Consider the following 18,821-nt stretch of genomic DNA (forward strand, 5'->3'; position numbering starts at 1 on the left):
ATTTGCCTGAATCATCTTCCATTGATAGTGTTTCCCTACAATGCATGTCCTTTTTGTTAATCTCTGATAGTAATATGGCTAATTAGTAAAATAGTATACTAAAATAGATAGTAAAATAGTAATATGGCTACTTATATGTCCCCCTTTTGTGTAATTCCTAGCTACGTTGTTATTTAGGATATCACTGACTAGGCTATAGTTTTTATTAATATTTTGGAGTATTTTGATTTTTAGATTTAGATTTTTAATGTTGTTGTGTGTTTTGTCCTCTTTATTCGTTTATTATTATTATTGTGTGTATATTGGCCTAGACCTAGATTAATTACTTTTTATTTCAGTAAAACTAAGTGCAAATTAAATTAAAATGAAAAATGTTTGCAACTAGCCGAAATAAAATAACTTTTATATATTTTATATATATTTCATACTTTGTTTCAGTTTACTATTATTTTATTTCAAATAACGAAAATGTTTTTATGGTTTTAGTTTCCTATAATAACCCTGGTTGTATTTTCACCCTTGAGATTACAAGCTGTTATATTTAAATCACTACACAATAATAATAACAACAAAAAAAGAATGAAAAAAAATCTTTAGCAGAGGATGGTTTCGATCCATCGACCTCTGGGTTATGGGCCCAGCACGCTTCCGCTGCGCCACTCTGCTAGATGGCGTTAAAGAGAGAGATAATGACTCTTAATGTAAATGAATCTTCATGATAATGACTCCTTATGATAATTACTCCTTTACGACAGACTACAACAGCCAAAATATATTAAGAAATCCTTGTGACAATAGAATTTGCGATTCTGAGTTAACTAGCCAGTCAAAATAGCTATCATTTGTAATTTAACCTACTGCATGTTTCAGCTCTCAGCAAACGTTCACTATTGGTATACAAGGTGAAGTAAAGCAAGTTAAAGAAAAAAGAAAAACGGCAACACACACTCTTAAGCGCCCCTATAAGAAAGAATTTAGATATATTTTGAAGTCACCTGAAAATGAGCTGCAGTTCACTATCAAATCCACACGGGGGCGTGTAAATACATTAATCGAAATACATTAATGCGCGCGCACAAGGCAATATAAAACTGATCCCGGTAAATCTTTAAATGAAAATTATGAAATGGGCAAAACGCATCAGGATTATAGACACTCAATAAATAAACATTTAAGAGTCTCCCAGCGCTTAGTTTAACAAACAATGAAATATTAGCATAGTTGTGCTTTTAATAATCAAAGATAAAACGCCTAAAGGCTGCAACCAAAACACAACTGTGCAAATAAAAGTAAGCAAACATTCTGAGGTACCAACATTACAGGTTTGGTGTGTATTTCTGAGGGGTACGTTCAAGCAAAGTTTGTTGCTGGTTTAATGGTCTTATGTTTAAGCCCGCAAGATGTTTTACAGGAGGCAAGTCAACAGATGACCAATAACAATGATGATAAATTACTAAATTGGCGGCAGATGATTTGAGAAATTGTTTTGCAAAATATCACTAACCTTTAACGCATTGCTCTGTTAACCAATTAACCTTTTTTACGCTCCATATAGCAGTAGAGATGCGGTCTAATAAAGTGACTAGGCTTTAGCCTGCCCCTAATAAAACAATATATCGGCCTAAAAATGTAAACAAATATTCTAACTATCAATTTCAAATGATGATTAATATTTGTTCAAATATATTAAATATAGTTTACCATTATTTCAAAATAGTGGCTAAACCAGGATGTGTTTGCGTTTTGTAGACATATGTCGCACCTGCTCTGCCTGTAATTGGTTGAAAGCTCAGTCAGATTCCACCGCAGAATTATCGGATTGAAAATCAGGGAGGGGAGTTGAAAAAAAAACTCAACGCAACCAACTCCAGAGATGCAGTGCTTAAGTTTCTAAACATCACAACGGATTTCCCAGCACTTTTCATCACGAAGTTTGCGAAAACCATCAAAGGACTTTAAACATCTTTTTTTTTCAGGATCCACACCATTTCAGGTAAGCTGTCTTCATATTTATAATACATTTGCAATTAAAAGTTTTTTTTCAACCTCAAGTATATTATTATTAAAATATATGTATATGCATATTTATTTTTAAATAATTCTTATTTATTATTCAACAATAATTTGGTATATTTAATATAACATATGTTATAAAATTGTCTCAAACCAGAACAAAGTTCGACTGAAACTTTCAAAACATCAACAGCAACACCAAGTATTGTAGCTTATAATAACTGTATACATTTTCACACAATTATTATTATTATTTTGTTAGACACAGAAAGGAAAATGATCTTATTACAAGAGCTTTGAGCAGGTTGTTGTTTTTTATTTTTATGAAATGACTCTGTCATCATACAGGGTAGCTATATTTTTCATTTGTATTTATATGGATAATTTTACAGTTTTGTTATATGATTTGTAATAGTTATGTACATGCTATCATACAAATATGAAAATGGAAGTATCACAGTAAACAAATCTCATTTTACAGAATCATGCCACGATCGTTTTTGGTGAAAAGTAAAAAGTCCCACAATGTGCACCGACCCATCGACACGGAGGAAAGTGAACAGAAAGTCCCGGACCCAGCACCCAAAACAAGTAAATGGCATTATTATATTTCAGAAATACTGAATTTATACTGAAATTCTCAGTATAGGCTTTATTTTATTTTACCTAGACTTTCAAGTTCCCCTGCGTGCATCTGACATATGATGTTCATGAGATAAACAATCTATATATAATTAAAACGTTGTTTGTTTTTGGAGGTTTTATATTCATTCTTCATAATTACAAATCTCTTAATTCTCTTATTTGGGGGAAATAAATGATTCAGTGAGTGGTGGTGAGCAGATGCGCTGAGCACCTGTCAGATTGATGTTTGCTGATGCTTCAGCCTCAGGCTGACTGTTATTTGATTCTAGGGCTGTGTCTCAAAACCTTAGCTGCTTACTTAAGACAGCATTTTGGGCCTCATTCGTGCTCTTTATGTAGACATAGCTCAATAGGCTGTATTCCATGAAAGTTTGTAAACTGTCTAGCGGTTAGGGTGGATGTTACGAATATGCAAACTAGGGCTATTCAAACAAGAGAGCAGTACTGTCACTGGATTCTAACTGTGTTTTAGGGTTTGGAGAAAATGTAGTGTTAGGAACAATCTCAGATCTGTCAGTCTCATGCTACCATAGGTTTTTTATGTACACACACACACACTTCTAATACTCTTATTTAAAGTGCCTTTAGAGAGGAAAAATTTGGATGGCTGGATGAATCATGTTTAGATAGCTCAGCGAGTATTAAAAATATATGAACGCTTTTGCATAATAATCTCATTGCATTAGAAACAAAATATAAAACCAAGTGGCATTTCATTTTAGCTCACGTTTGAAGCAAAACAAACTGCACGTCATGCATCATTATTGCAAAAAAGCCTTGAAAAGTATAGTTAGTTCTGAGATCAAATCTATGATATATATGTAATATATATAGCATCAGTTACAACTTGGTTTTAATATTTTGTTTCTAATACACTGACATCCCACTGACAAACTTTTTATGGAAACTATATCATGGTTTAATATTTTAATAAATTTCACTTTGATTGCTGTTCCTGCAACCTTGTAACACATGCATTTTATGATCATTGTGATTTCTTAGTCCCGGCGCTGGTCCCTTTGGAACCAAAGGAACGCAATTCCCCAGAGCGGCCCCAGGTAGATTCCCTCACTCGACCTTCCCACAGAGACCCGTATGACTTCATCAAGTGTGAGCGAGAGCCCGACTGCCCTGTACCATCTCTACCTGAGCTGTCCGTCACAACCAGGCGGCCGTTTTACTTATCTGGTGAGTGTGGCGGCGCACTGGCATGCATATCTGCGTGTGTAAGGCACAAAAAAACATATTGTTAAGTATCACGTGACATCTCTAGGGCATGTTTAGACACAATAACAATCATCATCTTAATGATTTCACTGTACCTCCAACAGAGCCTCAGTTGGCAGAGTTTCCTTCCTACTACAAGAGCTCTTATGCCTGGGATCATGTTCCCACTACATATGACTTCAGGCAGATGGGCTTCCCTCCATCGCTCCTGCAGCACGCCAGCAGCCTTTACGGAGCTCACCTGAAGCAGAGCTCGGAGACTCCACAACCACTGGATTGCAGCACACACTACTCACCTACGTCTAACACCTACCACTGCATTACCTGTGATAAGGTAAGATCAATATTTATTTATTCATCGTTTGTTTGTTTTGCATGTATATTTTTATTTTAGTATTTTTTTTAGGATTCTTTTAAAAATATATTATTATTTTAAAATATTAAAATTTTCAAGAAATTTGATTTTAAAATGTTATTATTTTTATTTCTAAATAAATTATAATACACACACCATATCTATATTAAAATTAATTTATATCTGTATTTTAAATTATTATATCTAAATAAAAATAAACAATTACATTTTGTTTATGAAAATTATAGGCATTATATATATATATATGTATTAGTGCTGTCAAATCGAGGAATCGCTATTAATCACATCTAACAAAAATGTTTTGTGTATGTATATTATTATATTTATATATACTTTGTCTCTGTGTGTGTGTATATATATATATATATATATATATATATATATATATTAGGGCTGGGAAAAAATTAATCGCGATTAATCGCATCCAAAATAAAAGTTTGTGTTTGCATAATATATGTGTGTGTACTGTGTATAATTATTTTGTATATATAAATACACACATATGCATGTATATATTTAAGATTTTTATTTATTTATATATAAATTATTTATATTTATATAAAATATAAATTATGTATAAATGTATATACAGTATATACATGCAAATATTTCTAAAATAAATACATGCATATGTGTGTATTTATATATACAAAATAATTATACACAGTACACACACATATATTATGTAAACACAAACTTTTATTTTGGATGCGATTAATCGCGATTAATTTTTTCCCAGCCCTAATATATATATATATATATATATATATATATATATATATATATATATATATATATATACTCATACATATGATAAATACAAATAAAATAATATATATATGCACATATATTATGTAAACCATAACTTTAATGTTAGATGTGATTAATCGATTTGACAGCACACACACACACACACACACGGGTGGTTGTGTGTATATATATATATAAAAATATAAATATACATATATATATATATATATATATATATCAGTGAATCAATTATAACATTTAAATATTGTCTGTATTTTAAATACATGATATATGTTAATTTATTTATAATTAAAAAGAATAAGCAAATATTCAAATTAGATTTTAAAATGATATATTATAAAGAATATTATTTTTTATTGAAAATTATAACTATGTGTGTGTGTGTGTGTGTGTGTGTGTGTGTGTGTGTATGTATGTATGTATGTATATATATATATATATATATTAATATCTCAATTTCATTTGTGGTTTCTGTCCTCTTCTCCAGGTGTTTTCTACCCCTCATGGACTAGAGGTTCACGTCAGACGTTCTCACAGTGGCACACGTCCCTTTGGATGCAGCATCTGCAGAAAAAGCTTTGGCCACGCAGTTAGCTTAGAGCAACACATGAACGTCCACTCTCAGGTAAGAACAAACCACCCTGATCCAGTTAGTCCCATCGGACATCAGCTGGCATTTGGATAACGGCTATGAAATAATGCATTTTTGTTGTTGTTGTCGCATTTAAAGGAAAGAAGTTTCGAGTGCAAGATGTGCGGAAAGACCTTCAAACGCTCCTCAACGCTGTCCACTCACCTGCTGATCCACTCGGACACGCGGCCGTACCCCTGCCAGTTCTGCGGAAAGAGATTCCACCAGAAATCCGATATGAAGAAACACACCTACATACACACAGGTGAGACGCCACGGTGTGTGACTGCGTGTTTGTTATGTCGTGGTTGAAAAGAGATCTGTGATAAAAAGCAGATGTGGTTTAATGCCCCTCTCAATAACAGTTTTCCAAAAAAAAACTTCCCATATTATTTGGAAATGCATGTTATCTATACACTCATTCCATGTAAATCGTTAAAACTGAATATGCTGAACAGATATTCACTTCAGATGCTGAAGTTGGCTTGCTTTCTAGGGTGTGTTTCCAAGAGCGGCACAGCTACAGATAAATCAAGAAAAGGAGATTAAACAAATGCTGTCTTGATTTGCATAGCTGGTCTTCCTGCTTTCCTGATGACTCTCGGAAAGTTACCTTTGCATGTAGCAGACAGCCACTCCTGTGTTGAAAAAACAGAACAAATCTGGGTGGCACGCAAATCCATGCTTCAAGCTGGTTTTAAAGCAAAGATTTTTCCAGTGTTTTATACCAAGTAAAATGGGTTTCAAATGACATTTTATTAAAAATGGTTCTGTTTGTTTGCAGGGGAGAAACCTCACAAATGCCAGGTGTGTGGCAAGGCCTTCAGCCAGAGCTCCAACCTCATCACACACAGTCGCAAACACACCGGATTCAAGCCGTTCGGCTGCGAGATCTGTTCCAAAGGCTTCCAGAGGAAGGTAGATCTTCGCAGACACCACGAGAGCCAGCACAGCCTTAAATAACGGAGGTTGAACATGGCATGGCGGACGGCGGGGAGGAAATGAAGAATGGCTGTTGCTTGGAGAGAAAAAAAGACTCATGTTAAAGGGATAGTTCAACAATTTAAGAATAATAAAAATGACAAAAGCACATAACAAAATGACTTCACTTGCTCACCCTCATGTTGTTTCAAACCTGTTGAACACACAAGAAGAAAGAATGTTGGTAATCAGACAGTTGACGGTAGCCATTGCCTTCCATAGTAGGAAGTCAGTGGCCATCTTGTTACCAACATTCTTTAAAATATCCTCTTTTGTAAAGAAAGAAACTCATGCAGGGCGAGTAAATGATGACAGCATTTTTCAATTGATTTCAAAAGGACTTTCTTTATTTGATCCAATTATGCATCAGAACTGTAATCTAACAACCATCGAATGATTTAAATGAAATCCACACGCCAGGTACAGCCACCATGAAGGAGTCCAAACATATGCCTTTCATTTTCTTTTCTTTTGGTATAAAAAGTAGTAAGATTGTATGTTAGTGTTTAGATTGAACTCTTTTTTGTCATGTTATTTATAGAAACTCTTGTCACAAAAATAGTACTAAATAAATAATGCTGTTTAAAATCAGATGTAAAGTGCTTGATCAATAATTCATAACAGTGGATTTTTAAATCTAGTTGTGAGATGAAGAGAAGGGGGAGGGGGGTTGCACGTACTGTAAATGTGTGAGAAATCAGTCCTGCTACAGTGAAAAATGAGAAGAGTCAGCAAACAAGGCTTTGCTGTGTTTGTCTTCTTGTGTCTCCGCCCTGTCGAGGATCCGGATACACAGTTCCGTTGGCCCTGCCGATGATTCTGCACACTGCCAGAGGCTGTATGAAATCTCTGGTGTGACTGGAGATAAAGCTTCATTCAAATAGGTACCTGGAACTCTACATGCAAATCTCCTGCCTGGCAGGTTTGTAAACTTCATGTGTCTGAACGAACGGTCCTTGTGGGCTAGAGCTTGGAAGGAAAAGGCAGTGCAGCGAAACAAAGACATTTATGTTTATGAATGGGATGATTCCTGTGATTAAACTTTGACCAACTGGGACTTCTTAGTCTTAGTTGTGCAAACATTTAGACTGCAGAAAACTCAGAGATTTACTGACGTCTCTTCTCAGGTCACTCCCCATCAGTGGAGTTCAAGCTGCTTTGCCAAACAAATTCCTATACTGACACAGCTTTACACACACACACACACACACCTTCCCCTCTCAAACAAGAGAGACAGTTAGGACAATCCAATCCACTTACACCGAACTGCAACATAAATCACACATGTGGTTCCCTCAGAATGCTAAACAGCGGGTATCACCTGATCGCAAAAGAAAAACAGGACAGGTATGTGCAGTCATTTAGGAAAGAGGAACTTATTGAGAAAAAAGCTGAAGAAAGTTGATCAGAAATCTCTTCACTTCCACTGCTGACCTGTTCCCCATCTGCGCTCTGCACACCTGCTCGCCTGTCTAAAAAATTAGGAACAGAAATCAGTGTCCGCATCGGGGTGGAAACAGTGCCTCTCTAGTACAGTTGGTAAACAAATCTGTGGTGCCTATGCAAATGATTATTTTCATTACCTCAGCAACGGGGTCTGAGTCAGACTGAGGACAGTTACAGCCACATCCTGGAACAAACAGCAAATCCAATAGCAAATCACAATCTTGCTCAGGGAGCCAATCGGTGTCAGATTTGGATGACAGACCATGTATGAGCAAACAGGATTTTAGGACCAAGACAAGAGGGTGGGGTATAGCCTTGAATGGAGAAAAGGGGAAATGAAGGGGCAAGCACACACCCGAGTTCCACTTCCTCTTTTTTTTTTGTGCGCGTGTTGATTTTGCATGATTTTGTAAATAAGAAAACTGTTTGTCCACCGTTTACACAACAGTAATTTCTGATTATGAAAATTAAACAGGTTTTGGTGTAATGCCACGTAGCTTACACCTTAACATACAACATACAGTTTTCGTCAAAAGTTTGGACACACCTATTCTTTCAGTGAGGTGTGAGAGGCTGTGTTATACTGGGACAGACAGACAGACAGATATGCTGATTTGGTGCTCAGGATTTCTTTCTTTCTTATTATTATTCACAAGAACAGATTTGGAAAATAAATCTTTGTAACATTACAGAAATGTCTTAACTATCACTTTTGATCAATTTAATGTATTCTTGCTGAATAAAAGTATAAATTTCCTTCAAAATATCACTGACCCTAAACTTTTGAACGTATATAGCCCTTAATCACCAGAGAAAAAAAAAAAAAAAAAAAAGCACAGCTATCTTTAGAATTTTGTGTTCGAACTTCCGTTTTTGCAGTCGCTTTGTATGTTTCTGAAGTGGATTTACTTAAAAGGATAGATCACCCAAAAATAAAAAAAATTGTCATTTACTCACCCTCATGTCCAAACCTGTATGAGTTTCTTTGTTCCGTTGAACCCAAAAGAAGATACAGTGGGTACGGAAAGTATTCATACCCCCGGTAAATATGATCAAAAATGGCTGTAAAAAATAAATCTTTCATTCAAAAAATTTGATCTTTCGTTCAAAAAATTGGCCAAATTCTAACCTAAAAGAATTCAAATTGGGGGGGAAATCACATTATGAAATAAATGTTTTTCTCCAAAACACGTTGGCCACAATTATTCATACCCTTTTAGTAAATACCTTTTTGCAATCTCCTTTTGCCAAGATAACAGCTCTGAGTCTTCTCCTATAATGCCTGGTGAGTTTGGAGATCAGCGATCATTCCTTCATACAGAATCTCTCCAGATCCTTCAGATTCCCAGATCCATGTTGGTGCTTCTTCTCTTCAGTTCACTCCACTCATCAGGTCAGGGAACTGGGACGCTCATGGCAGATGCTTTTTGTGCTCCGAAACACATTTTTGTGTTGATTTTGATGTTTGTTTTGGATCGTTGTCCTGATGGAAGATCCAACCACGGCCCATTATAAGATTTCTAGCAGAAGCCGCCCGGTTTGGATTTTTTTATCCGTTGATATTTGATAGAATCCATAATGCCATGTATCTGAATAAGAAGTCCAGGACCTCCAGCAGAAAAATAGGCCCACAACATTAAAGATCCAGTGGTATATTAAATTGTATACATCTAGCGTGTTTGCTGCCAAAAAGCTCTTTTTTTAGTTTCATCTGACCACAGAACCCTGTGCCGTTTGAAGATCCAGTCGTGTCTGACCACTGAATATGCTGGAGTTTGTTTTTGGAGGAGCGAGGAGCATTTTTCTTGAAACCCTCCCAAACAACATGTGGGGATGTAGGGGTTGTTTGATTTTTTTTTTAGAGGCTTTCTGACCCCCAAGACTCAACTAATCTCTGCAATTCTCCATCTTTGATCCTTGAAGAGTCTTTGGCCACTCAAACCATCCTCCTCACCGTGCATTAAGATAATATAGACACACGTCCTCTTCCTGGCAGATTTGTAACATTTTTACTTGATTATAACTTCTTAATTATTGCCCTGATGGTCAAAATGGGTATTTTCAATTATTTAGCTATTTTCTTACAGCCACAGTGACGCTCAACAATCTTTTGCTGCAAATCAGAACTGTATTCTTTAGTTTTACACATTGTGATGGATGATTAAGGGAATTTGGCCTTTGTGTTTCCTCATATGTAAAATCCTGTGAAACAAGAAGTCATAGCTGGACAGTTTCATGTTCCTAGTCACCCTGGTGTGCTAAAAAAGGTAAATATTAATGGGAATATACTTCAGATATATTTTATTCATAAAACATTCTAGGGGTATGAATAATTGTGGCCAACGTGTTTTGGAGAAAAACATTTATTTCATAATGTGATTTCCCCCCCAATTTGAATTCTTTTACTTCAATAAATAGTGATAATGAATAATAATAATAATAATAATAATAATAATAATGAAAGATTTTTTACAGCCATTTTTGATCCTATTTACCGGGGGTATGAATACTTTCCGTACCCACTGTATTTTAAAGAATGTTGGTTACCAGACAGTTGATGGGCCCCATTGACTTCCATATAATTTTTTATTCCTAGTCAATGGCTACCATCAACTTTTCGATTACCAGCATTCTTTAAAATATATTTTGTGTTCAACTGAAGAATGAAATTCATACAGGTTGGGAACAACATGAGGGTGAGTAAATGATGACAAAATGTTCATTTTTGGGTGAACTATCCCTTTAACGTAGAGTTAACATGACAAAAAGACAAAAGTTATCATGAGCATTGTAATGTTTGGATGTCATAACAAATGTCATTAGACCGGGAAGATTTTAAAACGAGCGGTTCATTCATTAATGGAAATACAAACCGCAAGACAGATCACAACGAGCGCAGCGCTGAAAAGGTACGGGGCAACATAAGGTCAAAAAGAATTTGCCTATGTAGGTCTATATCTTTAACTGCACATTGTCATGTGAAAAACCCTTAAGTGCCTAACGTATGGACTAGTTCAGTAAGAGATTCAATCAGATGTTGATTCAGTAACCGCTCTGACAGATCCAGGGACTCAACAGACTTCTTAACCTGTTGACTGTCATCCCCCTTTCTGAGTGTAGAACTGAATTTAAACGGTTGTAATACATGAAGACACTCAGCAGTGTCAGAAAAGCACGTCACCAAATGAAAGTGTAAAAAAGTTATACAATTTTAAAAGCGAATGTACTGAACTAAACTTTTTTTTATTTTTATACAATATTCATATTTTGCTAAATAATTTGGACTCTAAAATTGCTAGAAAATCAAAGCCTAAAACCAAGTTGCATTCCAAATTTGAATTTGATATTTCAAAAATTGAGCCTGCTAAAAGGTTTTAAAGTATACCGTTTCAATGGGAACACAATGTCCAATTTCAAAACAGTTTTCACAGGATGAATTTTCAGTTTTTAAGCTTTCAATATATATGAATATATGATGATTACTAAAATATGTGATAGAGAAAAAAGGCAGTAAAAAGAGTCCCGTAACCCGGACAAAGTTTGTTTAAAAAAATTGTAAACGGTCTACAGTGGAGAAAATCAGTCTACAAAAGATTATCCGCTACAAAAAAAAAAGCTACTTTTTAGTTTTGTGAAGAAATTCATATATTATCACAAATTATATTTGTCTACAATACTGATTTCAGGCATTTACACACAAACCTCATCGATCATGAGATAATGAGAAACAAATTCAGTTAAGCATGTATAAAGTTTGATTTTAATCTTTTAATATATTCCAACGAATCATACCCACCATATGTTAAATTCTCTCAGCTTTTGCAGCTGTTTTGTGTTTGTAGAAACAGTTGATTCAGAATTAATTGTCAGGAACAATAAAGAGATGTGCCTGAAGATATTTTGGACTGGCCGACATCATAAAAAAAAAAAAAAAACTTCAATAGGTCCGCTGCCAAAAGCTGTTAAAGCCTGCAGGCAAAAAGAGAAATTTGACCTACAGTGTACATCAGTCCGCTCCTATAAACAGTGTTAACACCAATGCATCGGCACAAAATATGACACTTAATACTCCAGACACATAAATTCATATATGTGCACAGAAACATTCACAAAAGCTCACAACACCTTTCAAGATTACAAAAGCAGAGTGGTAGAGCGAAAGGGAGAAAACAGGGAGGGATGAAGAAAAAAGATAGAAGGAGAGAGATTTGCTTAACAAATGAGCAGATATGCAAATCACTCTGACTGCGCTTGCCCGAGGCAAAGCAGCAGTCGATGGTGTGAGCGCAAGCAGAGACCTTATCACAGAAAGGACTATATCATAAATGAAAATGATCACATTCGAAAATAAAGACTTTAAACTGACTGATTGTGTAGCAGAGCATGACAAAATGGCAAAAAACACAGCTTTAGCAAAACATCATCTTTGTTATTTTCAAAAATGAACTTTATATGCTACTTTTTTGTGGATTTTATGTTCACAAAAGCAAGAGAAGCTCCTAAACAGCACTACAAAGCTTCTTAAAGAATGTAAAAGTAGAAAACATAAAACAAACACAGAAAATGAATCGTGCGGAGAATATATATTTACTTTAAAACATGTTTGGTTGAGTCTCTCATCTTGCTACAGATGCAAAAAAGAATAATAATATTATTTTAAAGTCTTTTTACAGCATATGGAAATCATGTGTTTGAGCATAAGAGTATATTTACAAGTGCTTGCATATGCAATCATGCACAGAGAACTGAACATGTACGGTGTGTGTCTTACGAGACCTCAGTCCACATATTAAACAGTGCTACAGGCGCGTCTCAAATAAAGGGCCTGTCAGGGAGTTTTATGGGTTTGGAGATGAGGAGAAGACGCAGATAGACAGCTGGCACGTCACACCAAGAGCGGAGCAATGACACAGCAAGGCCCGAACCACACAGATTAGAGTGGGACACCACCAGATAAGGGGCAATCATTATTTAAATCCACTCAGAGGATTATGCATGTGCCTAACTAAAGATATAGGGAAACCAAATGAATGCTTTTATTGCAAAAGTGTCCTGATGTTAGTTTGTGCTTGTGCAATGCTGAGTGTCATATGATCTCGTATGATTTTGAGGGGACAGTGCAGTTAAAAATAAACAAATATTGATCTAATTATAAAAAATATTTTAAAAAGCTGGCCTACAACACCTGAGCCAAGGTTTTAGAAATGTGTTGGCTATGTTGGTGTCATGGTTTTTTGTACCATTTCCCCAAAAAAGTTCAAGTTTACAAAGTTAGCTTTTTCTATTAACACTATCCTTTAAGATTGTACATTCATATCAATAAGTGTGTACTATCTTAATGATCAATTTAAAATATTTAATTTAAAATAGTTTATTTTATTATTATTACTATTTTATACAAATATAAAGACTTACTAATTCATAAAAATTACCTTTTGGCAAGTCGCACCACATGCCATTTTATAACCTGAACTAGACTCAAAATATCTCATATTAATGTAACGAATAAAAGTATATATAAATTTATCTTTACAATTATAAAGACTTATTCATTTATATATTACATTTGGGGAAGTCGCACCACAAGACATTTTACAACCAGAACTAACCTCGGCTTGTCATAAAAGTATCAACATATCTTATTAATTTAAAATAATTATGTATATATATACACACACACACATACATATACACATACATATATTTATGTATGTATATGTATGTATGTGTATAAACATTATACACATACATCTTAAACATTCTTTTCGTGGAAGAGGTATATTCAAGTCACTGTATGTATGAATTGCATTTTTTATGTATTTGAATAAATCAGCAGATAAGACGATGAAACCAAGCATCACAACATTTATAAATCATAAACCATAAATCATTTGCACATTAAAATCTGTTTTTTCTTTAACTCAATGAGGTTTCAACGCATGGCTCAATACAAATTTCCCTCGCAAGATTAAAGGGAGCAGATCTGTCTGGCTGTGAATGCAGGAAACGTGTCAGGTCACATACAAATATCAAACCAGTGATACTGAGTGATTGACAGATACCGGACATGAGGGGTGAGAGGGTTTGAACCAAGTTCGGTGACCAGCCAGGAGCAAAACTGCCTCAGACACAACAAGGATCATCAAAACGGCCTGGAGAGGAGGCAACAGAATGAAGCAGCATAAACCACACATTAGAAGTGAGCGAATGTAAAAAGGGGAGACATGGAAATGAAGTGGGAGAGGAGGAACAAACCTAGGGTTGGTGAAATCTGAAGGGAGCAGGCCTCTCAGAGCAGGCAGGGCCGTGATGTGAGCGGGATAGTCTTATCTGACCCCATCCACACTGCAACGGTCACAGCTTTCATGGCCTGCTGAGGGAGGAGCGACAGCCGGAGGAGAGAGATAGAACTGTGGACATGAGTAATCAGACAGCAACAGACGACACAACACTCTCTTTCTCACTCGCTCTCATAACAGCTCTATGACAGAATGTCAGTCTGTATTTTAACTCAGTCCATCCCTCCTGTTCCTCAAAGCTCAGAGTCTCATATTATGAAGAGGAAACAGGGCTTCTTATCGGACACTGGAGGACTGTGCTGCCTCTGCAAAAGCACAGGACTAGACATAATGCACCAAAAATAAATCTTATAGGAAGCTGCCATCTTTCCTGATGTCATCATGACATATTGAGGAATACTTTCAAATAAGGCTCTATGGAACAAAAACAGACATACAGAAACTGACTATATAATTAAAAAATATAATAATATATACAATTCCAATTTTGAAACATTAATCAGCAGCATTACCTAGTTACATTTACATGTTTTCCTCCATTTGCAATGTTATTGGCAATAGTATTGCTGTTTTTGAAAAGTCATGTGATCTGATAAAAATCTATTTTCATTTAATCTATACTGAACACTGAACAGTGCTATTTTTGTCAACATCTAGCATGCAAACACTGATGAAAACAACAAGTTTTCAATCTTCCGTCCATATATATATATATATACATATATGAAGCAATGTATGGCTGTGCTGCCCCAATGTGGACACATATATACATTACATTACGTGTAATACAAACTCAAATGAGTTTCAAAACATTTCTGCTAAACATGCAAAATGAACAAATAAATTAAAAATATTAACTCAAATACAAGGCAGGAAACTACTGTGGCACCCCAGAATAAATATGACAAGTAATATTTTTTTTGGGGGAAAAACACCATGAAGCAGCAGGTGTTCATATACAGGAGGTTTTATTCAACATTTTGTGTATAAACATAGGCCGCAAATGCCTTCCAAACGTTTCAGTCTGCAGAATTCATTATCTATTTGTACAGTCCTATAACCAGAACATTAAGATATTAGCAATAATAAATAGTGACAAAAACCTTAAGAGGAAAAGGGGAGAGCATCCATAGCCTGTCCCAGTGGCTGTCCAGCACGTGTTCATGTGTTTAAAGGCAAGATTTCAAAATAAATCATCAGAACATTACAATGGATGACACAGATGGACCCCTTGCAGTGCTTTCATGACCAATCATTTCAAAACTGTTATACTTCGTGGATACAAATAAATCTGTTTCTTGCATAATGCAATATCAGACTGCAGAGAGTGTGATGTTTATAGACGTTTCTCACTGTGTGTGATACAATCTCATTACGCCGAGAAGAAATGATCACATTAGTCTTTAAACGTGGTGCAGTGCAAAGAAATTGCTTCTCAAATATCATGCGCTGTATCACTCCCATTGAACTGGAGCATATGTCCAATATTTCTAACCCAGTAACATTCAACAATCTAAATAAGCACATTAAATAAGCAATTAACACAACTGGAATGCTTTGAATCACCTAATGCCTTCTGGTAGCAACAGATCACAGTTTATGAGTTTAAGAGTTTCATTTTACAAGAAGAAAATCGGGGAAATCTCTAGAAGGAACCACGTGTGATGCTGTAAAATGATGATTATTAATATCTTGTATGCTGAATTCAGTTCGGACAGGTGCAAGATACAGGAAATGTACATTTAGTGCCGACAATCAGAGAATAGGACAGATGAGATAATGGGAACGCACCTTTACTGGACACGATAACGGAAAAAGACGGTGGATTAACAGAAATTCCTTTTCAATTGCAAAACCCCTTTTTGTATATATGACACAGACTTCAAAAATCCTTCTACAGTAGCCAGAATTTGGTTTAACATTACAACTCAAACACACAAACAAACAACACTTATCAAACTTAAAAAAACAAAAACATAAAAAACACTTTTAAAATCAAAAAACATGCCTGCATGTTAAATAATGTAACTAAAGCACCTTTAACTGAAATAATAATTAAGAGCACTCATTTTTACTGATATAATTAACAGAAATGCTATAAAGACAGAATACCTGTACTGTTCCTGTACTGCATCGTTCTTGGCGTCCATTATTAACCCTTCCTTCATTAAACCATCTGACAGGACTCAAGGATAACAGTTTGTGCTATATACAGCATTGTGTTCTTACCTTCAAAGGGATAGTTCACCCAAAAATGAAAATTCTGTCATCATTTACTCAAATTGTTCCAAACCTGTGTGAATTTCTTTCTTCTGTTGAACACAAAAGAAGATATTTTGAAGAATGTCAGTAACCAAACAGTTGATGCCATTGACTTCCGTATTTTTTTCCCCATACTATGAAAGTCAATTATTTAAAAAAAATCCAACTGTTTGGTTACACACATTCTTCAAATACACACATTCACTCATTCATATCTTCTTTTATGTTCAACAGAAGAAAGAGACTTATACAGGGTGGAAACAACTTGATGGTGAGTAAATGATGACAGGATTTAAATTTTCGGGTGAACTATCCCTTTAATGTCTTACGATAAGACAGAGAGGCACAGCTGTATGGTTCTCATAAACCACAGTGTGCTGTGAAGCCAAAGCACGCTAAAAACCTCTGTGTTTGGTCATCTCTCAACACTAGATATACGGCAGGGGAAACGCTAGTATTGTGTGCTATCCTCAGAGCATCTTCAAATCCTGAACGGATTCAAAAAGAAAGGAAAGTTAAGAGGGTATGTAAGGAATCTACAGTACTTCATTACACAGATAAGTTAGCGATAAATGTAGACATACTCTGAAATGACAGTGATGTTGATATCTGTCCCCAAATAAATAATCATAATTATTCTATGTGTATTACATAAAAACTTAGAATAATGAAAAATATATTGACCCTTTTGGTTATGTACTTAGACATTTATGAAGGTTTATCTCTCTCCCAAAATATGAGGGAAAAGATCTAAACTACAAAAGCATAATGAAACACAATATTTTTAAGCACACCTTGAATCCTTAAATATTGCTTGATAGAGATGAATGGGTCAAAAAAAAAAGAAGAAAAAGAAAAAGAGAGAGGAAAATTAAATAATAACGAGATTTTACTCAGATCAATCTGTTTTTCAGATTGTTTCTTGATGTTCTTAAATTAGAATCACATCAACACTGACAAAAACTGAACCAAACACCATCGTCTACACAGAAATCCTATTAAATTAAGTCCTTTAAATGATTGACGAACACTGAGAGAAGCTAGTCATTTGACTCTTAAAGAGTCTGCAATAAGAACTACGTTGAACTCCCATGTAATTATCTATCACATAAAAGGATTTGGAGCTGGATACTGAATTGTAGCAGCACAGAAATAGCATCAGTGACCAGTGGGGACAGACAAAATGAGGACAAACATAAAGCCAGAAGAGACAGAATTCACTGTCACCAGCTGATATGAATGACCATTAGAGGCCCACATACAGGACACAAGAGCGTGCTCAGCGATCTGAGGAGTCACAGAATGCGGAGCGAAGGTGCTGAACGGACACTGATGTTCAGAGAAACAGGCGGTTTACATGGAGGGTTCAGTAATATTCAAGATGTGCTCCGAGTAAGTAGAGTTCTTCAACGTTTAAAAGGGCTGAGGTGCCCCCTAGTGGCGGCAGCTAGAAAATGCGCGAAAGGCGAAGCACTCCTGCTTTTGCCCAGAAGGACGTAGCTCTTGTGCATTCCAGTGTCCATTACCTAGTGGGTGGACATACTCGCTTGCTCTCTTTCCCACTGGTGTAAAACTTACAATGAGAATAAGCACTCCTTTAGACCTCTGTGGAAAACAGGATACTCTGTCTCTTACTGTCTGGCGTCGGGATGGTCTCCAGCTGAAGGAAATACAACAGAACTTGCACCTACAGAACCAAAAAAGACAGAACATTTCAGGAGACGTGTAACTGATAAAAAACAAGCACATACTGTAAATGTGTTTCCCATTGCTTTAACAAACAGAGACACGCTTAAATAATTTTCTGTGGTAGATGCCAGCATGTTCATAGACCTTAAAGGCACACTATGCAAGATTTGTACCTTAATATAACAGCTTCGAAATTATTTTGATGGTAAACAAACTCGTAGTAGGGCGATTCATCCCTATAGCAAAGCAAGGGGGAACGCCGCTGGCAAAACCAGCAATGCAGGTTTGAGAGGTGGCGCCCCGACAAATCTTGCTTTTATGGCACAACGTCACATACATCAACAACATATGAAGCAGCCTCTATGGAAGACACTAGCACGCATTTCAGACGTGAATCACGGCAGAGTCGACGAAGAAAACGAAGAAAGCGCGGTCGGAAGAGTGCAGAGACGGCTCTGCGTGAGTGGTATTTACGACAGTA

General features: G+C 35.7%; 2 protein-coding genes across 2 annotated transcripts in view; one reads left to right on the forward strand and one right to left on the reverse strand.

The window, feature by feature from the left end:
• Nucleotides 1-1,821: 1,821 nt before the first annotated feature.
• On the forward strand, nucleotides 1,822-7,235 carry gfi1b (growth factor independent 1B transcription repressor). The gene is made up of 7 exons (XM_084386739.1): nucleotides 1,822-1,993; nucleotides 2,495-2,604; nucleotides 3,661-3,846; nucleotides 3,990-4,219; nucleotides 5,520-5,657; nucleotides 5,763-5,928; nucleotides 6,448-7,235. The coding sequence occupies exons 2-7, from the start codon at nucleotides 2,499-2,501 to the stop codon at nucleotides 6,624-6,626; spliced, it is 1,005 nt and encodes a 334-aa protein (XP_084242865.1). The 5' UTR covers nucleotides 1,822-1,993; nucleotides 2,495-2,498; the 3' UTR covers nucleotides 6,627-7,235.
• An 8,113-nt stretch (nucleotides 7,236-15,348) lies between these two features.
• bcr (BCR activator of RhoGEF and GTPase) overlaps nucleotides 15,349-18,821 on the reverse strand; it is a 63,255-nt gene continuing 59,782 nt past the window's right edge. The window contains exon 23 of the mRNA XM_084387004.1: nucleotides 15,349-18,338. Within this exon, the coding sequence (XP_084243130.1) occupies nucleotides 18,249-18,338 (90 nt within the window). The 3' untranslated portion in view covers nucleotides 15,349-18,248. The remainder of the gene's footprint in view (nucleotides 18,339-18,821) is intronic.

The sequence above is a fragment of the Rutilus rutilus genome, assembly GCF_951802725.1.
Source record: "Rutilus rutilus genome assembly, chromosome: 18".
Taxonomy (NCBI): Eukaryota; Metazoa; Chordata; class Actinopteri; order Cypriniformes; family Leuciscidae; genus Rutilus; species Rutilus rutilus.